This window comes from Orbicella faveolata, unplaced genomic scaffold (genome assembly GCF_042242905.1).
Source record: "Orbicella faveolata isolate gen_17 unplaced genomic scaffold, um_ofav_v1 contig_12, whole genome shotgun sequence".
In the NCBI taxonomy this organism is placed as follows: domain Eukaryota; kingdom Metazoa; phylum Cnidaria; class Anthozoa; order Scleractinia; family Merulinidae; genus Orbicella; species Orbicella faveolata.
This window is the reverse complement of record NW_028301539.1, coordinates 16,671,382-16,693,105: the sequence shown is the minus strand read 5'-3', so window position 1 is coordinate 16,693,105 and position 21,724 is coordinate 16,671,382. Positions and strand designations below refer to the sequence as shown.

Genomic DNA, 21,724 nt, shown 5'->3' with positions numbered 1-21,724 from the left:
GCGCGATGCGCAGAACGTGTGCGCACTAACAAAAGTAGGCACCGTCCTTAACAAATGAAATATCGAGGAATCATAATTTTTGCCGGATTACATCTTTTTGACCTTGTTTAAGATACGTGTTTCTTCTTAGTTCAGGCCATTCAGTTTACATCAAATATGTATATCTATTGTTTAGGAAATGCAATTATTTTATTGCGTGTATTGTTTGAGCAAAATGTAACTCGACTTAGGTAGATTCAAGAGAAACACTTATATGATGTTACACATTGAAAGTGATAATAGCTTTCCGTTATTTTGTTATTGAGAAGTTACCGGTTAGCGAAAAGAAGAAAATCACGACGTCACGTCGTTTGCTATTTTCTTTGAGCTGTTTTCTGAAAAAAAAAAAAAAAAAAAAAAAAAGATTTCTAGATTTCCCAAACTAAAGCTTCCAATCGTGTTTCTGAATATACTTCGAACTGTCTCCTTTTTTTAAATGCCTTTCAACGACATGAATAGCTGCGTAAATGAAAAAAGAATTGAAGTTAAAATCTAAGAAAATGACTCATTTACTCATTTCCGAATAATGTGAATTGATTGCGCTCGTAATTAATGACAAACAACACAGATTTAATGAGGAAATCTTTATCAGTATAAGCACCATTCTCAAAAATAACTCAGCAAGGTCTTATTTAACAAAAAAAAAATTGTTCATAGTATCAGCGTTTAACTACAAAAATGAAAATAATAGCTGAAATTTGACTTTGCTCCACTAACAACGTAGCAAAAAAAATATACTTTGCTTACGTACTTGATGTTGTTACCAAAGTATCTTTATTTGGAGCTGAAACTTACCACAGCAACCTCCATCTCGTCCTCTCCTTCATTATCGGGATCAAGATCGCTAGCAGCTCTGCAGGAGACAAGAAGCAGGAAGACAACAACCACAGAGAAAAACATGGTCGAACTTTTTCTTTTTTAAGCAAGATACAACTGCTGCTGACACCGTATTAAAATGAGTCAGACAGTTCCTTATCTAACGGTTGGCCGAAACATTAGATCCTGTGTATGTACTTCAGCCGGAGAGAATGCTATCTGAAAATTCTATGTTTCTGTAACTGAAGATCATTTAAAAGTGTCAGTGTTTACGTTTCTATCCAGTTTTACCCTTGACTGAATCAGCAAAGAAAGATCGATGGAAAGTTCAAATTACGTTCTCTTTGTTTGATTCAAAGCACGATTGTCAACAATCACAATAGTGTATCTACAGATATTTGCTTACACGTCTGTTCAGACTGTATTCAACGAAAACTGAGAATCTTCTAAAACGTTTTATTTTCAGATGTGGATCACATTGCCGAAGAACATGTTCACCCAGTACCAGCATCTTTCAACATGGAAACGGTGTACAAATAACGTTGCACAAACATTGGAGGTTTCGGAAGGGACTATATCAAGTTGCTATGAATTCTAATGTTTTGCATTTCCGTGATATGCAGGGAACTCGCGTTATGTAAACCTCTTAAGCAGGCAAGCAGCCACAAGCATCCTCAAGTAAGATTATTTTCTGCACAAATAATCAAGATCGGGTGAACAAAGGCCACGAAAGGTGTTTTTTAAGCAGCACAGAGGAATTATGTGTTCTCTAACCTGTGCTTTCTGATTATGTCCAACGAAAGTCGTTCGCCTGTCACCTGTCTTTGCATTCTCAAATGCATATTCCTCTTGTTGAAATACAACCATTGATATATAACAACTGTAAGGACTGTTTAAACACGGAGACATCATACAAACAATGACCCACGCAGGTTTGGGGATTCAGAGATGCTAGGTTATGTTACATGTAAGCTTAGTGGAATTTATTATCTGCGTGAATGAAACCCTCTGAATGGACTGAATTACGGTGAATCCACAGAGAAGCGTGGAAGTCTTTAATGGTGCAAGATTAAAGGAAATAATGAAAGTGTAACCACCTTGTATGAAGACTTTCCTTAATTTGCGCGCTCTCTCTCTCTCTCTTCTTATTCAGATTTATTCCAAAGAACAGAAAAGAAAACGAAAAAAGAAGAATAGTTGCCATTAATGAGTTATAGCCGGTCAACGTACAGCATCTATCTGCTAAGAAATCAAAAACGGACAATAAAAGTATTTTTGCAACGTATGGAACACAGCTTGAATTTGACTTTCGTCAATAACCAGAGCTGGACGAATATTTATTACAACTCTAATCACTATGTATTAGCTAGGAAACGTGATCCATACAAGCTATAAAATGGTCCTTGTTGTGTTTCATGACTTAGAAACTGGACGTCTTAATTTAAAAGGGTTTCCTTCTTTCATTGGCCTTGACTTTGGCTATAACCATGTTGCTTATTACACAGACGAAGTAATAAATTCAATAATGATAATCATTTGAATTTGGGAGTACCGGAGTTGCCGGCTTCTTTTTAAGAAACAGAGACAAAAAGTGTAACATTTTAGAACTAAACTGAAGTCTGATGTTTGCTTGTACTGGGCGCTTTCAGCATTGAAAGCCATTAATGATATTTCTAGTTTAAAAATTTAAAAGCCAAGGAGAACAAAAGTGAAAATTTTTATTACAAGCTGAAAACGATTCTACAGGACTGTCTTGAATATAGCCCTGAATGGCTGAGCACTCACACCTATATCGCAAAGAAGCATTATGACTCTTACCAGTTATATCCCTGAACGACAGCTCCCCGTACATTAAACCCCGTTTAGAGAAAATAGATGAGGGTTCTACTACTTGTTGCTACTAGATGTCATTGACACAATCCTTGGATCTCGCGAAAATTAAGGACAAAGACAGAAGGAAACCAATATAGAATAAGAAAGTCTATTCTGGATGCTGCTGAGGGCAGAAGTTTCCCCTTTTCACGGAACAACTAGTTTTGGGAGAATTGTACTGTAGCACCTGTAGAGATACTTTGAAATGACTCGAGTACAAATCCTTATTCGTTTCAGTTGTACAAGTAGCCTTTAGTGATGAAAACCGAAAAAGGTCGATTTAAGCTTCACATATATTTGGTGTTTTCTAATAATAAAACAACTGTTTGGAGTTGGTATAGCCTGCTGTCTGTACTGTTAGGTACAAAGAAAAGTATCTTCAAATTCTCTAAACCTGAAAAGAAAGTGGTAAAGTGTTTCGAAACTCCTTGCGCCATGAAATTGGAGTAATTCTTGTACAGTGTACAGTGTATAGTTCTGCTTGTTTGGCTAAATCCAAGTTACAAAGAGGCACAATGGTGCATTTGCATTATTTATTCGCGTTACTGTTTGTTCAGATTGTGTCGGAGGAAAGTAGTGAATCTTTCTCATTTTCCTTTTGTCAAATACGTGTCTTACTCGTACTTATTTCCGTGCGCCTTAGTTTTCGCGTATTTAAGTTCATGAAAGTGACGATCAAACTGGCAGAAAAATAAGTCGAGAAATTTACAAAAGCGAAAACTAATGTTGCCCTAATAAAGGTAAAAAATCAAAACAATTGCACAAAATAAGTCTTAGTGGACATGAAAATGGCGTCCACAAAAGCTGAAAATTTCGATTCTACGTCTTGCTCAGCTATCTTCTTGTGAATCACTTTATCCCCCGCGTTATTTCAGAAGAAAGTTTCCAAAGGATGGAAGAAAGCTACATAGTGTAGGCGATGTCGTCTGTGGAGAAACGAAGCTTCCCGTGGCAAGTCCTTCTTATGAATCTGAATGATATTTAAATCCACTAACACTAGCCCAAAATCCGCCAGTAAAGGAGTAATTTTATTAACTTCCTGCCTTCCAAAAATGGGGCAAATCAAATGTGAACTCATTTTTTTTTACGAATATTTTTCTTATGGCTCACTAGTGATACCATAGCTATAAAATATGAACGCATTGGCCTGCTTTAAGATGATCCACATTACTCTTTCAAGAGCAAGCAATTTCGCTTCGAAATGGCGAAGACGGTCGGAACAAATTTAAGACGATTTCAAATATCATGAAGATGGTTTCTTAAGAAAAAAAGAAGAAAAAAAACTCGGAAGCTATCGTAAGTATCCAAGAAAGTAATTTCCAAAATCGTTTCAAGAATTGTAGCTAAACGATCCAACCTGACGCGATGTGAAATGCGACTAAAAAGTCTTCGCATCACCAGTTTTAGATTTAAAATCTCGCTTACTTATCGAAATACGTATTTTGAGTCATCTTACGATGAATAGAGCTCAACCACTTTGTAAAAATCTCCGTTTTGCAGCGTTTCTTTGGGGCCACGTAACTTGACACTAATTTACATAACTTTAATACCGACATCGCGGTTCCCAAGGTGACTAAAATGTAATACTTCTGTTTACATCTCGAAAAAAAAATTCAAGATAATTCCAGATTTTCTCGGTTTCTGGTCTGATTTCGGGAAAAAATTGCTCGTACATCAAGGAGAATATATTTTCTTTCTCAATAAATTTGACCTGGAGAGTGGTTTGATAATTTTTTTTTCTCTCCATTTTTTTAACCTGTTGTTTTCTAAGTTCTACTGATTTTTTTAAATACGTGAAGGCAACTTATCCTATTTTATTTTTTTTGGCTGGTAAGTACTTCCTGTGCCCTTCCCTATGAGATATCGTAGACTGCTCTGCTGTAAATACTTAGTAAAGACGTATTCGGCTAACGTGTTTGCATCCTTGTTGCCACCCAAATCAGATCATGCGATGATTCATTTGGGAGGTTACAATTGTGCAATCTGTCACACAAAACTGATTGCATGGCAGTATGTACAAACAGAACAATTGTAACCTCCCAAATGAATCATCACATGACCTCAATTGGCTGGCAACAAGCATGTAAACACGTTCGCCGAATCCGTCTATTGTCTTTTTCGGTTGACTGGAAGGAGGTAAATTACTCCCTCACAGTGAGACTGTTCATCCTTGACCCCTGGTACTCACAAAGCCAGTAAACTACGAGTCCCAGGCCCAAGATTGTGAGTCCCAGATCTATGAACATGTGTCTCCTACCCTAGGGGGACAAATAGCATATAGACACAAGTTGTCCATTTGGTGTTCTTGGAGACCAGCACGTCGAAAGAGCGCAGTACTTTTGAAAATGTCCGCCCTGGGACTTCTTTCTCACTTCGTTAGACTTCTTAGCTTTCGTACAGATTTTATAATACATGAAATTGCAACGTCTATTGTACAACAGCCAAGTGTACTTTTTCAGCCACTTTTCATCCTAAGGAACTGGAAAAAGTCACCTCTGTTGTTTGCTGTGTCAAATGCGTGCCAATTTCTGTTATAAAACAGGATGACCCGCCCCCACGGATAGCTGAAAATTGAACGACCCGCCCCTTACCCTTAAAAATGATTAAAGTAAAATTAAAAATTGCACGAGTATGAAATCAAGACAACTCTCATTTTCTTCTGTACTGGCCGATGTTCCATTTTTCAAAAATTCCCCGGGTCATCTAGACTGATCAACTGGTATTCCGAACTTTCCTAGATTTCACAAAAATGCGAAATGGCCAAAACTTTTAAAGTTTGTTTCTGAATATAGTTCACCAGGAGGGGTCTCGTTGACGAAATAAAAGAAAATTCGAATTTTCAACCCTATCGTCGGATTCTCCGTATTTACAGATAGACACTATTTTGATGAATTTGCATCAAAATAATGCGAAAGAGTGCCTTGATTTTCTTTTACGGGGTCACGATAGCGCGAGTTTTGGTTAAATCACTCTCACTATAAATTTCGGACAGTTCTGAATACTTTTTCAAAAAGCTTAGAAACAGCTCTATTGCAATAGAATTTGTTTTTGGAACGTTCACCACGCAGTGGCAGAGCCTAAAAAGAATCAGAAAAACGGTAAAAGAAACAGGAAATCAACAAAACTTTGAATCCTTGTAAATTCAAAAAAAGCTTTTCAAGACACATTTTGGTCGTATTATTTTAAAGCAATTTTACAAGCATTGGAGCAATAGATTTCAAAATCAGTGCCTTTTCCTGAAATTGTGAGAGCATGAAGGACCTTGATGTGACAAGGCAGTAATTTTTTGACAGACAGTTCTTGAATTCTTGAGTTTTCCTATTTCTTTTGTATTTTGTTTCTGTTAACGTACTTTTCTGAAGTAACTTTCACTTTGTTGATATGAATTTATCTTTCTCAATCTGACAACTTTTAGCCAATTTTAGAGGACTTTTTAACGTTTTATAGGACGATAAGGTTACCTAGGCGAGAGAAATGACGAAAATAATTATTTGTACTGTAAAATAAACCTCATTAGTATGTTGGTCATCAAGAATAACAAGGTGAAAATTCAAGTTAAATGGGTTGAAATCTGTGCCTTCAGTTTTCAGCCTAGGAAGGTGACAAGGCAAAATGGTTACTCCTTCCTTAGATTTTACTCTTTCGCACACTATTCTCTGAGTTCCAACATTAAAAAACCATTTTTGCAAAGCAAAAGTTCAACAAAGCAAAGAATCAAACACAAGAAACAGGTTTAATGCTAACCATGACACAGGCTTAAAACAATTACAATATAATAAATACATGTAGCTGGATTACTTCATTGCATTTGCTTTCTTCTTAAGTATACAGAAGATCTAAACAACTGTCTAATTTTTTTTTTTAAATAGCTGAGTAATGCAAGCAAAGAGTATCCTACTATACTCGACAATTGCTTCAGTTTAAATCAATGAAGCTTGGTGACCTTTGCTTTAAATTAATAAATAAATGTCGACAGTGAAATGTCTACATCTACCGGTATCTTAGTCGGTAAGCACAACTGATAAATACTCAACTAGTAAAACTCAAGTCAATGTGTCTGCCTTTGCCTTCCTTCGAAGTTAGCAGGATAATCAATTTCTAGGTACATTCGATAGATATCTAAAGATTTTAGACTCCTAACCATTCAACTTTGCTTTTATCAAAACCGTACACAAACTTATATTGATCAATGCTGTTGACATGCTAATAAACCACTAAATATGCTTTTTATTAGTATCTTTTCCCGTTCATAGACGGGACACGACGAATATATCTTTTGGCTAATTTTTCTTTTACGCTCATTAATTTTAATCAAGGACTTAACACATCGAGCATGTTACATGGTTTTTTTTTTCTGACAGGTAATTAAAGTTAATGTGATCAACTGCTGCAAACATGAACAGCAATTTAATTCTCAATCTAACCAACCAAACTTCTCTTATACAGCCTTTGTTAAGTCTCGTTTCCTAATTCTGTCGGCTATACGAGCTTCTGTGATCAAGAACAGTCACATCTTCTTTTCATGTTCCTCTTCTTCTCCTAAGCTGGACAGGTGTAACGATCCCTGCAAGGAAAGGAATATATATTTTTTTTCCTGTGGAAATAACTCACGCATAACAAGTGTTTTTTAGGTGGGGATCGTCAATTTGACCTCTTAAGCGTCCCGTTGTTGAATATCTAAAATAGACGGTTAATCTTAGCTAAAAGTCATTACGCTTGCCTATCATTTTATTTGGGCTGTCAATTTATTTCTCTATTTTAGGGCAGTTATTATAGCCATTACCCTGCTGCTCACACCAAGTTAGGCCAGATGCATATTTGAAGTAGACCATTAGAAAAAAATTCACGGTCTATGTTAGTCTACTGTTATTTTTGAACCACTGAAGTTCTGGGAATTCTGGGAATTCTTAAGCTGATTTCATGCAGTATCTCAGTAGTTCCTGTATATTGTGCTTACAGAGACTTTTCTTGCTTTTTGGTTTGTTTTGTTGTTGTTGTTGTTGTTGTTGTTTTTGCTTTTGTTTTTTTTTTTGTTTTTTTATGCATATGACCATGTACACCTACTAGGTTCTGAGTTGTTGAAAGCACAAATAGGTCCGTCTGTGACCCTTTATGAAATTTTGTTTTGCCGGGCTCGGCTTCTGAACACTTTTCGTGCTGATCCTCCATTTTGCTCTCGTCATCTTGCCGACCTTCCTCAAGGCTCACATCAATAGCTCCGCTGTCTTTAACGGCGGCGAAAATAGTGGTATCTTCTGTTTGCCCCGTTTGCAGCTGGTTATCGAGCACGTTTGCACCAGACCCAACCAAACCACTTATTTCTCCTTGCAAATCGTTGAGAGGAAGAAGCAATGCAAGACAACAAGAAAGAGACCAATGGGGATTTTTACGCCATTCCTTGAGATAACCATACAAAAACATTCCGTACTGAACTGTAAAAAAAAAGAGGAAAGAAAGAATTCTCTTTTTAATAAATAAAGAAGCCTCGACTGTGCTTTGTTCTGTTGTAAAGCACGCAGGAAGCGGTAGAGCACGAAAGAAGTGTAGGGGAAAACACGAGACGTAGTCGAGTGTTTTTCCCTACTTCTTGAGTGCTCTACCGCTTCCTAAGTGCTTTACAACAGAACAGAGCACAGTCGAGGCTTCTTTATTTGTTTTATGATAAAGAATCAAATAATTTCCCCATGCATTCGGCTGAATTTTCAAACCAAATTTTATTTTCCAAACGAGCAAAAGTGGCGTCAGCCGTGCACTGTTCTCTGATAAAGCACGCTAAAATAAGCCAATCACAATCCTTGTTAGAATTGTTCAAATAATTTGATTGGCTAACGAAGCGACAGCTGTCAATCACAAACTGGACTTCAGCTAAGCTTTCAGTTTCGAGTAGCTTGAGCGGCTTTCGAGAGAAGAACGATGCATTCGAAGTTCGCTTTTAAGTTAATTTTTAAATACGGATTTAAAGGCAAGTGAAGCTTTATAGTCCAGAGGAATCCGGCCGTATTGTGACCCATGAAAACGAGCACTTTTCCACTGGAAATTACGAAACGCGAAGCTCAAAGCTTGTGGATGAAAATGCGAAATGCCGAGTTGAATTTGAAAGGAACTACAGTTATTTACGGCTTGTAGCCGCATGCAGCAAGATTGACCGAACTAGCGTAAAAGTTAGAAAGACTTAACGGCTCCCACTGGTTCTACTCCGAGCGCAGAAGAGAACATCAGAGCAAGTTTTGCACTGACCACTCGTCGGTCTACTTCGCTGAGATGACCGGAGAACGAGCGTTACTACACTGCATGTAAGTGTTGTTTGAGCAAATGAACATTTTTACTACGATTATCAGTTGAGTAAGGCGGGACGAAAGTTTGGTCACCAAGTTTTAACGTAAAATCGTGTTGTTGTCACGGGCAACTTACCTCGTTTCCGTTGGTAACAATATCAACAGCCGTTGGTCGCCTGTCGCATCGCCTACAATTTCGCGCGCTTTGCTGTCAATTGACGTCAAAGGCCGACAAGTTGCCAATGGATACGGAGCCAGTTGCTCGTGACAACAACACGATTTTTACGTTAAAACTTGGTGACCAAACTTTCGTCCGCCTTACTCAACTGATAATCGTAGTAACTGTAAATTTACAAAAATAAAGCTTGTCATCATAAACAGAGACAGGTCAATTGTTGTTTTCTGTCTTTGTTTTACTTCTTAGTATAATTTCTGCCTTCGTAACAAATATAATGTCTTTATCGAAGCACTGTTGAGGTTGAGAATTTGTTTATTTCGCTACAGCTGTACATGTTTTGTCGGCGGGAATCTAGCAAAACTTGTTATTTCAGTATAGTTTTAACACTACTATTGCTAACAATGGTCTCTGTGAGCCATATTTACTGCAGAAAAATGGCTCGCTTCCACTGCGTTTGTCTGAGTCACGGGATGTTTAATTTGGGTCAAATTTGTCAAAATTCCGAAGCAAAATTTTGGAAGCCAAATTACCGTCATCAACCCGTGCTCTGTTCTCTGATAAAGCACGCTGTTTCAGCCAATCAGAGCGCACGTTATGCGGAAACTTTAATATAAAGAAAGACATATAGGACACCAAAGTGTATTTCATCAAAGGAGTCCTAATACAACATTTCTTTCTATCCTATCCCCCGCCCATACGAAACAAAATCATTTCACAAAGTTTCCACAGAGTCTCCTAATCATGTATTTTGGTATAAATGAAGGGGTAGAAGGTATAGAACGAAAAATGTTACCACCCATGAACAAATATGTTTGAAGTGACAGACGTATAACTTTTGCGCTGATAAAGAAAAAAAAACTGCTTCCACTTCAGTTGCATGCAGACAAGGTTGAGTAAGAACTGGCTTCATGTACCCTCCACAACCTGAATTATTTACCAACAGCTAGCAATGCGAACAAAGAAAAATATCTGTTAGTTTGTTGGCCATGGATTTAGCTCATCGCTATTTCAATGCAAATTATTTTGATTACGGGCCACTGCCAAATACTGGTTACGTTTCGAAAGAACATCTCGCAGACGCCTTGTCATGGGCACAGCCACAGGCACAAGCATAGGGTACATTTTTAGCCTTTCATAATCGAACAACTTTTCGATTTGCGAGTGAAAACATTGGGTGGTGCCGTAGGTATATCCTCACAGAAAGTCCAGCTAGTGCCTAATTGGCTATAAATTTAAATACCATGCTTTAAAGAGTAGTTTTTCTCACCAACAAGTAAGCCTATCACCAGAGTGTTTGCTCCAAATACCAAGATCTTAAAGACGACTGCGTCGATGTATGAGTCGACCAAACCAGGTACATTCTCTGAAGGAATTCTACTGACGCTGCCAATAGCGAGGTTTAAAAGGGTAACGGCAAGAGACGTAAACATCATCCTGTTTTCGAATGCGTCTTGCATGGGACGGATCCAAGAGAACAGCATTCCATACATTCCAGCGATGACTAGTGTTAAGCCAATGTAGGATCTGCTCTCTTCTCCCACCAGAATCAGGACAGAAGTAAGGATTACTTTACGAGACATTTCAACTAGTTCCCAATACCACGAACGACGTTTATAGTTTTCGAAAAGAAAACGCAATCCTGTAATTAATGCCACATGACGGTCATGTTCTCGAGGTGTCTGGGTAACGCTGTCCACTAAGTGCAGCCTATGGTTTCTCCAAAGGATAATAAATGAGGCGGTAGGCAGGGCCACGATATAGGCACTAGAGATGTACGCCAGGATAAGAGACTGGTGGTACTTTGGCCCTTGACACTGTATGCTGTAGTCTCCCTTCAGATACTTGAAACACTGTTCTTCGTTGTCGTCTCGGCAAATTTTTCGGCAGGCAAATGGTAGGACAGTAGCTGTCTTAGAACACGTGCTCAGGTAGGCAACGTACAAGAAGAAAAACAAATTTCTGTAGACAAGTTCCTTTGTTTCCGAGAGCCGTCTTGACTTTTCATTCTCGTCTAAGCTTCGGCTCCGTAAGATGATCACTTTGCGGACTTGGTAAACAATGCCACAAAAGCCAATGACTCCAGCATTTATTGCTACCAAGACAAACAGGCTCCCAAATGCATCTATTTGTAATCCACGGTAAAGGCATTGAAAGGGTGCTATCTGAAGCACATTTAGCTGCAGTATTCCTGAGTACTTGGCAATGACCTCCAAGGAATCAGGCCATTTTATGTACGAGAACGTTTCCAGTAAACCGTTTGTGACTTGGTAAAAGCCGATAACGATCTTAAGTTTGGAAAGAAATAGGTCGATTTGATTAAGTCCCTGCACCTTCTTAACTTTTCGTTTGCTCATCCACACCAAAACTACCAGGACTATCAATAAAATGACTGCAACCAAAGACAACTGTCCAGCCATCCACTTCTTGGATGGACACTGTGCACAGTTTTGTAATTGTTTGTAGTATCCGGAGCTGCATACTCCGCAAAGAGGTCCTTCGTACCCGTTTTTACAAGGGGAATCTAAACCACCTTTGCAGGCGTCTTCGAATGGACACTTATAAGGTGTTGGTATAGCATACGGGAATTGCACGCTAAAAGAATCCAGAGCTGGTGAAGACGCTAACATATTTTTAATAAAATTCCTGTAGCGATGTTTATGTGCCTCATTTCGCCATTCCCACCAATAACCAGATTTCAACGTGGCATAGTCATCTTTGCATTCCAATCCACCTTGTCCACATTTGTAGCATTTCTCAAACATGTGTAAGCGATAAAATCCCACCAAGCATTCACAAGCACGGTAACCAGCGAAGAAGTCAGTCTCTGTTCCTGTGGAAGAGTTAAAATGGGTATGTAATATAAGTAGGACATCTCATCCCATATAAGGTTGGTAACAGGTTTACGCTCTTTCGGAATAGTAGGTATTTGAAATACGGTTTAAATGCGCTTTGAGGTTATTCAGTGTGTTGAGTATGACGTCGCGAATCACCAATACTAGCCTCGAAGTATTCATCATTTGAAACGATTACATTTTAAGCATGTTAGCGGGTGCTATAGTCTACGAAAGAGTCCACGAAAGAAGTTGACAACCAATAGTACTCAATGGGGTCTTCGACATGATAGAGGGCTAAGTTATAGACAACTTTATTGGTATCTTGGCATCTTGCAATCGCTGCACATGTCACAGAGCATGTTTTGACGCTGAAACCGTTCACTAATAATCTGAACAATGAATTAGTTATCGACAACTGTTCAGTTTGTTTTCGTTTTAGAGGGAACTGTTACCGTTTCAATAAGTAATGGTAATAGGACTGAGTGGAGTCCAATTCGATCTGTTTTCATAAGAATAATAACAAAATCACGCACGCACGCACGCACGCACGCTCGTAACATCAACTTTGAATGTGATTGGTTGATTTAAACTACAACTTTGAATGCAATTGGCTTATTGTACTGTCCGATAACAAATTGTCCAATAACAAACTGCCCAATAATAAACTGCCCAATAACAAACTGTTCAATAACAAACTGTCCAATAACAAACCGTCCGATAACAACTTGGCAAGTGAATTAGTGGAAAATAGGAGTTTTTTTTAAACCAATCACAATCGAGGAAATTGTAATTTTTATGATTAATTGTTTAACGGGTTTGCTATGGAACATTTCTTTTACACACTGACTTTTTAGTCTCGCGAGGACCTTAATGTAAAATATCTTTAGAACCATAACCGTCCTCTAATAACGTCTGAAGCCTGAAGTGTGTCTAGCATTTGCGCACTGCCGACTGGAGATTCCGGACCTGCAGAGCCTGATTACGTGATTAAGTGTGCCGCAATGTGCAAATGTCATACAGTGTGCCAGAAAGGGTTTGCACTTGATCTAATGGTGTTTAGAATATTTCAATATCAACAATTAAGATATCACGTTAATACATGTATCCATGGTCTCTCGGCAGCCGTTTTCTTTCAATTATTTCTTAATAAAAAGCCAGTGACACGAGAGCAGCAACGACGGAGCAGGCAAAAAAATACAATAATTGGGTTTTACTCTGCCCCCTTCACTACTGAATCAATCCGTCGTGGTTTTATTCGCTCTCCTCCTAAACGATCCTAGACTAATCATTATGTGGAAAGATCTATAGAAAATATTCATGCAATGAATGTCAGATTACACTACATACTATTAACTAAGGAAAGAACTGAAGCAGCGAAAGACGGAAAACAACATTTTGGCTTTATTTGGACATAAAATACAAGTTGAATTTTGTATTATATCTGGGAAATGAAAAAAAAAGGTTAATCAATTTCGTCAAAAGCAAATGGCCTAGGTACTGCTGGGTCAAGAAATGTGTCGATTACAGTTTGGTTGTTGTACGAGCACAGCCGGTATTTACATATCTCCTCGCTCAACCGTTTATGACCTGGCTTTTCAATAACCTCGTATTCGGCTGAAAAAGAAGTACAGTGAAACCTCGATTTAACGAAGTGCCAAGGGACTGGGCAAATTGGTTCATTGTATCGAAAAACCTCGATGTACCTAATTTGCGGGAAAACAATTTAAAAGACGTTCGTTGCATCGAGGTATAATTAATAATTGTCCTTTTTTAATAGTGTTACGTTCCTCTTCACAGCATTTCAGGATCTAAACGATTACTGTAAATAACATTTGCGCTTTAATGTCCATTTGAAGCTACAGTACACTGTCAAGATCTGTGCATGGCTAAGGCACTCGAATACTAAACAGGTCTTTAATTTTAACAATTAATCGTAACTGACTTGTCAAATATCACAACGAACAGGTTAATGAACAGCGTAACAAATGATCATGAAAACTTGAACAACAGAAAAATACTTTACTTTAGGCTACTGCAATTACTTATCAAGACGCTCAATCATGAAATTCGTCGAATGAAGATTGCCCCATGATTTGTCATTCGTTAAAATGCGTCCTTTTTTTTTCGAGAGGGAGCACAGAAACTCCCTTTCTTTTGCCCCTGTCTTCTCAAATGTCATAATGCACGAACAGCGTAACACAACTTACCGGTAAACAACAGAAAACCGCTGTAATGTTCTGCTAGAACTGTTAATCAAGGCGCTTAATTAAAAAAATATATATATTTCAATGAGGACTGCCCCTGTATTTTTGTGTCAAGTCTTGAAATATCGTCGTTACACCGGTATATATTACACGTTTGGGCTTCTAGATTGTTTTCGTTATAACTAAGATTTCGTTATATCGAGGTTGTGTTCCATACATTTTACTGCAACTTTGGCCAGGCTGTAGAATATCGTTCGTTATACGGAGAAATTCGTTACATAGATGTCCGTTGTATACTCCTTTGTCCTTTTTATCTGTCGTATGGAAGGACGAATGGTTCGACTCACCTCACTTTTCATGATACGTCACGGAAGCGTGACAATTTGCACGATAAGGCGCGATCGATGGGCAGCATTTCGCTGCAGAGCAAATGAAATCGGACGGCCAGCATTAACGCTATGTTGAAGTAAAGCAAGAAATATTAACTTGAAGAATAAATAACCCTCGAGCTGAGATAATAGTTTTCAAATCTCTCTGCGAAAGCGTGATTGTGCACATTATTACGTTATACCTAGTGGACAAGACTTGCAATCTTGTGGTTCAGTTCCAGGTGCTTCATCATATGCAACAAAGGAACCATTTGGACATTTCTTGCAGGTTTCGGCTACGTAACTTACATCGTCAGAGTAAAATCCCCCTAATTATGAAAAAAGAGACGAACGCATGTCAGTTCAAGTTCAAGAAAAGAGAACAACAACAGCTGTAGATAGATGGTTCAAAATCTCCAATGTAGTTTTACACTTCAAAATTATTTGCTTAGAGAATATCGCTCCATCCTTTTCACAGGTACACTTTCTCAGGGATGCATTAAATTCAAAAGAATTAATTCTGTTGTAACGTGATTTGCTAAAGAGCACGATTAACTCTTCAGTCGACTGAACTTTAGATCATCTAATGGTTATGATGGCTCTTGACACTGAAAGAGAGAACGAACGAGTATTACTTGTCAAAGTCGACCTGTGGTAAGCTGTTTTGGCTAAACTTCTTATTTGAATGGAACTCTTTGGCCAAGTTTTTCATTTGCTGAAAACTCAGGTGCAATTTGTTTGGTTTTTTGACTTCATCTTCCTACACTAATGCCAACACGATGACTTGACGACCGATTAAATGTGAAGACCTCCGTCGTTAACAATAAGTAGAAGAGATTATCCCCAGAAACCGAGAGTTAGTCAGCCATAATCTCCTTGCTCCTGTGGGCGTGATTTCCAACAAGCATTGGAATGTAAAAAACAACATAGACGATTCGAACAGCAGGCGCCAACTGCCTGCGTCCTAAGAGTGACAATATTTTTTTCGTTTGGTCCAAGCTTGATTAGCTTTGCAAGGAAAACAGTAGCTGATACACCCTCTTCTTTTATTGGAATAAAAAACTCTGCATTTCATTGGTTTTGATATTTACTTTTCTTGATGATGTTCTATCAAATAATTAATTTTGATTTCTTTTTCCTGCAAACGTAACCCCACGAAGGTTTGACATAATCTTTTAATAAAACATAAAAATGATAAGCAAACCACTTTAATAAACGTTTTAGCATAGTTTAACTTTACTTTTAGGTAAAGCGCTCGCAATGACATTTTAATTGTAACGTAACTGATGAGGTTAATTTCCTCCGAGGAGGGAGGGGGGGGGGGGGGAGGGGGAGGGCGGGTTGGGTACTGCCAGAGAAATTGGATGGGGAAATGCGGCCCGCTTGCCAAGACCCGTCCCTTTTTTATGACCAAAATCTGCGATTTTCCCTACCCTATTTATTACCTGACAAAAAATTTGATACCTTATTTATGACCGTCGCCGCTGGCACAGTTGCCCTCAACATAATTTATTAAGGGCTTTTGTTGATGGCCTTATCGATAATGATGAAAAAGTAGGTTCTTGTAACAAACATAGCAAGTTCAAGACTAGAGTGCAAAAACTACTAGTATAACTTATTTATGGCCAAAATTGCCAAAATCGAAACCCTAATTATGACCAAAACCGCTGAAAACCCATACCCTTTGGGGCCGCAGATACCTATGTTGTCTGTATAAGGGAGTACCCACCTCGGGGGGGGGGGGGAGGGGGGAGGAGGGGGGGTGAACAAGATTACCAATGGAATATTCAGATTCAGTCGAACCCCCATCAACCGACCACCCGCGGCAAAATGGACGTTGACCGGTTAATCAGTGTTGGCCTCTTAATAGAGGTTGGCGTGCCTTGAATAGTTTTCACCATCGGGATAATTTCTTAGTAAACACTGCGCCCTTTCAAGTCAGTAATGAAAAACCTGTGTTTGAATGTTTTTATCACTCGTCACTTTCTATTTCGGACTCTTATATACCATCGCCTTTTCCAAAACAAGCTAAAACAAAGTTACGTATATTAAATTTTGGGTGTCCATTTAAATAGGGATAAAGACAATAGACTTTGACTTTGTTAACTGGTCGCTTAATAAAAGATGGCCGCTTAATAGGTGGCCACGACGACTGCATCTCTTGTCATGTCATAGCTAGTGTTAGCTTCCAAGGCAACACTCTAGTCAACTCAGCATAAGCAAGAGCCAAGTCTGATCTATAATACTGAAATAGTTTTAAAATACAGTCAAGTAGAGGGCGACGGCATACAAAGCTGATTGGTTGTAACCCGGAGGTACTCCCTGTCGTGTCTTTTGTATGTGTGTCGACCGTAAATATTTAAAGAACGCCTGCTAGCACGTAAATTCGAATAATTGCCAAGTCAAGTGAACATTAATCGAATAGAAAATCAATAGAATTTGCCTGCATGCAACAAGTTTCGCGTGCACGTGATATTTTTCTTTTAATGAGTACTTTCAACTTCTGAGAGTTAGCATGAAAGTTAATTCGCGAAGTTCGCGAAGAAAGTTTCGTAAGAAAGTTCAGAGAATTTCGAAGCGAACGTAGATTGAGACGTGATGCGTAGAAATGCATATTAAGGTTTAGATAATTGTATGACGCTGTGAACTCTGAGGCAAAGATCAAGATTAAAACGTGGAGTTTTCACTCCCTTATATGGGCTATATAGGTATGTGCGGCCCCAAAGGGTAGGGTTTTTCAGCCGTTTTGTTCATAAATTGGGTATCGATTTCGGCCATTTTGGTTATAAATTGGGTATGGTTTTAGCACTCTAGTCTTGAATTGGGTATGTTTCTTAGAAGAAGCTACGTTTTCATCATCATCAATAAGACCGTCAACAAAAGCCCCTCATAATTCATGTTTAGGGCAACTGTGTCAGCCGCAACGGTCATAAATAGGCCATCGAATTTTTGGTCAGGTCTTAAATAGGGTAGCAAAAAACGCAGATTTTGGTCATAAATAGGGTAAAGTTAGGGAAGTGAGCCGAACACCCCCAGCCAAATTTTCTGGAAGTACTCCAGTAAGGCAACTGTGTATAAGGGTGTCTTAAGGTACTGTTATTATTTTGATGCTTATCTTGAATTACCTGGAGGGCATTGTATACATCCTTTAACACCTCTAGAAGATGAATTGGAGTACGTTCCCGGAGGACATGGTAGAAATTTTATGTCAGAAGAGTGATTGTAAGGTACTTGTTTGAATCCTGTGCCCAAAATGCCGTGCTTGAAGCTTTCGCCTACGTACCATTCGAATGACGGATCAAAAAAGATAGCTCCATCTTCGGAATCGAATGGATTTCTAGAAGAGAAATTTTTCATTTTGCAATGGGAATAAAAATAACCATTATTAGCTGTAGTTACTCTAATTTGGAGGAATGTTAGAAGGAAAACATACTTTTAGCAACGAAGTAATTTCCAGGCCATTTACAAGCCTGCTTAAGACAACATTAAAATACCCGATATAAGTCTTAGAGTTATATAACTTTGTGATGGGTTTTAGTGAGCCTACATCTTACTGGTGGAGCTTACATCCGACAGTAGAGTTATAAGCTTGCGACATAAAGACATCTTTAGATATAAGCTGGCAAAAAGCAGCTAGAAGGCTCTGATGAGCAGTTTACGTTACGAAACCACTCTAATCAAACCTTTTCAACCTGTGCTCTGCCAGTTCGCAGGACTGAAAGGGAGCCGATACGCTATATACCATAATGGAATCAAAGCTGTCTTTAAGATTCAATGTTTTGACCATCAGTATCTCAGAACGCAGCAATATATAGCCTTTTTGATCCCTTCGAAGATCTTCGAGCAATCAGTGCTGTTAGAGCATTGTATAAGGCCAAGAGATGTGACACTTTGTCCATATGGAAAAAGGAAGAATTGGTAGAATCCGACCTCAACGGTTTCCATCGGACAGTGAGAAAAGCAGCCAAGATGATCCACCGGGGGATTCAGATGAAGGAAGAAAGAAGAATGGATGCAGCAGTGGACATGGGACAAGATAAAAGAAAGAAAACAGATGGAAAATGTAAACCCAAAGAAAGCAGAGAGAGTGAACGACCCCTAAAATAAGTGGAAAGGATGGCCAAGAGAGAGGGATAAGAAAGGCTACATCAAAAACCTGGCTGAAAAAGCAGAAGAGGCTGCAGCACGGCAAGACATGAAGATGATCGCAAAAACGCTTACGGATGACGGAACAGAATATTAAATCCAGACGCCCTAAACCACTTGGCCACGCCGACTCCCTGTGGCCCCTGTTAGTGGGTCCCGGCACTAAACAAAGGACTCGCCCTCGAAATCCTGGTTTCATGGGAGAGAATGACACTTATTTGGTATAGATTTTTTGTATGAAGCTACTAACATGTATATCCTGCTGAAAAAGTGAGCGCTGGAATATTCCAGAGATCTAAGCGTTCGATTTCCAATTAACCTAAAAATAATGAAAAAATAAAAAAAACAATCAAATACATTAAAAGGAAGAATTCAAGGTACAGTTTGAATCAATCTTTTCGCAGTTAGCGTTGTACTTGTGTCTGATCACAGGTGTGGTATTAGCCGTGGTTTGAATTCACTTGCCCTGTTTACCTAGTTCATTACAAGGTTCCTTTGGGGAACGTGGGTATTTCACGTAGTGTTACTCCAGGAAAGTTTACCGAGGTAAACTGAACAGTATAGGCCAGTTTTTTTGTTTTGTTTTGTTTTTCATTATTTTATTTTATTTCTTTTATTGCCAGGGTTTTGCCTGCTGTAATAAGAGTTGTACGTACCTGGGGAATTCAAAGACGTAAATTTTCGGCTAAGTAGATCTCATATGGGAGTTTGATATACAAAAGTAAGCAGGAGACATTGGTGCTTTGCGACCTTGTCATTGTATCTTCTCTCATGATGAAATAATTCAAAACGCATAAGAAGATGGCAACACCGTTTCCAAAGGATGAGCTGTCAGCTCATATTCTTTTAAGTGTCACAGTTTAAATGATTTGAGAGAATGTCCACGAGTCAATTACAAATTACAATTTGTGGCACAGCTGGGTTATCGACCAAGCGTGAGGTCAAGATTGTGGGATATCGGCCACGTTCTATTTGTGTGCATGCTGTGGGTCAACAGGTAATCGATGTAATTGTCTACTGTCCACAAGTACGACTTCTCATTGGTAGTTGGGCAAATTAGACGTCCTCGTAACGAACCAAGGGTATTGCTACGGGCTCCTCATTATTGTTCTCAGTCAGCCCTGACCACATACATTTATCGAGATAAATTGCGCGCACTCACTAACCATAAAGTAATCTTTATTTACATAGTGAGGGAGCAAAGCAGAAACATTCACTGATGCGAAATGGTTTCTGTTGCAAAGCTCATTTATCCGAAAGATGCACTAACTACCACTCTGTTCAATGTAAATTGAAACCCTCGGTGGCTCTGCCGGGGAAAAATTTTATTAGAGAAATCATGATACCCTAGAGTGGAGAGTCAAATTAGAGATCCTTCTTATTACCCTCTAACCCGCGACCCGCTTAAGCTCAATCTCGTTCCCAGAGCCCACGTGTCTTTTGGTTGGCGCTGACCAAAAGACACGCGGGCTCTGGGAACGAGATTGCCGTGTGGTAAACCAAGGCACGCATGCGCCGTGAAACCGGAACTCCTAAAATCTTGGAGTCTGGAAATTGATTATTCCAGAGCTCCGTGTCTTGGCGCTGACCAAAAGACACGTGGGCTCTGGGAACGAGATTGGCTTGAGCTAAACATTACAAAAAAACAAAGAGAGGATATGTGTAGCTTGGGATACAAAGGTGGAAATGTTAATTTATGTGTTTATGGGTGACCTATGCGTCCATGTTCATAAAAACTATATACGTTACAGGATTGAATTTAGAACTTTACTGCTCGGTCTACTAAGCGACTCAAAGGAGAATCGTTTCAACTTCGTTCGTAGCATGAATCTGTAATAAGAAGAAAAGTAATTAAAGTATTACACGAATATCAAAAGGCTTTTTAAACCAACGCGTGATACTCAATTGGTTTAATTGCTTCTGTCCAAACACTGGAAGACGATTTTTTTTAAATTTATTTTTTCGACTGTATTTCCATTTTTTTTTTGCCTCCCTGATTAAAACAAGTTCCCAAAGAATGCGGAGGCATGGTCGCGCATTGGGTTGGTGTAATCTCGAACACTCCATCTCATAAGCGAGTTGGCTGTTAGTTTAGTCAACGCAATCTCTCTAAAATTCTATATTCACGATTATCCCATGAATGGACCGTTTTCGATATATTAAAATTCAGCTTGGCATTGAGGCTTGCAGGACACAAACAACGGAAATTGAATGACCATGTTATTCATTTCTTTTGTTTGTTTCCTCTGAGCCTCACTATCAAGCTGGATTTTAATATGTTACCCCATTTACAGGTAATGGCATTTTCTTGTAGTATCGTTTTTCACAGTGTTCTTCTTACCCTGGCCTTCTTCTATGGTGTTTGCTGTTATTAGAAAGCCTACACGCAGCCTATAAATTTCTGCCTTAATTTAGCCAGACACGTTCGTGTTCCATTTAGGCCGTCAGTTGTACCTATTCTGTCTGCTGGTAAAACAGCGGTACAGTCTGCCAATTAAACTGGCGACACAATGTCAAATCCCAAGGAGCCATCAGCAGACTTGTGACGTTATAAGTAAAACTTACATGTCAATCGTTGTATGTAGAATTCTGATTGCATTTGGTTCCATTGCTGTTATAGGATTATCGGAAATCATCCTTGGTATGTAGGACAAAAGTAATATCATCAGCACAAGAAGCAACAGAAAGACGACCCCAATCTGTCAGCCAAATGTTGATAAGGATCGAGCTATTCGACAAGATTACTTCCGCACTTACAGGGTGGCACGAAATTTCTTGCGGGCTCTAACTTTTGCAATTTGCGAGTTTTCACACGATCCGTAAAAAAAAGTTCCAGAAAAAAGTTCTCCCAAAAATGTTTTCCCAAAAACTGTATTCCACATGCAAAATTATACATACAAACATCACATGTACAATTTCGTTGATGCCATTTATTTTAAATGCGTTTAAATTCAAAACGCCTCTTCCATTAAGAAGGAAAACGATGAAATTG

At 38.8% G+C, this 21,724-nt stretch overlaps 1 protein-coding gene across 1 annotated transcript in view; it reads right to left on the bottom strand.

Moving 5' to 3' along the window:
* Positions 1 to 7,471: 7,471 nt before the first annotated feature.
* Positions 7,472 to 21,724, bottom strand: part of LOC110060125 (uncharacterized) — a 72,045-nt gene continuing 57,792 nt past the window's right edge. Inside the window, exons 18-24 of the mRNA XM_089280506.1 lie at positions 21,298 to 21,369; positions 20,482 to 20,562; positions 18,983 to 19,051; positions 17,712 to 17,923; positions 14,790 to 14,915; positions 10,448 to 12,010; positions 7,472 to 8,159 (exon numbers count right to left, since the gene is read on the bottom strand). Coding sequence (XP_089136632.1) covers positions 7,681 to 8,159; positions 10,448 to 12,010; positions 14,790 to 14,915; positions 17,712 to 17,923; positions 18,983 to 19,051; positions 20,482 to 20,562; positions 21,298 to 21,369 — 2,602 coding nt within the window. The 3' untranslated portion in view covers positions 7,472 to 7,680. The remainder of the gene's footprint in view (positions 8,160 to 10,447; positions 12,011 to 14,789; positions 14,916 to 17,711; positions 17,924 to 18,982; positions 19,052 to 20,481; positions 20,563 to 21,297; positions 21,370 to 21,724) is intronic.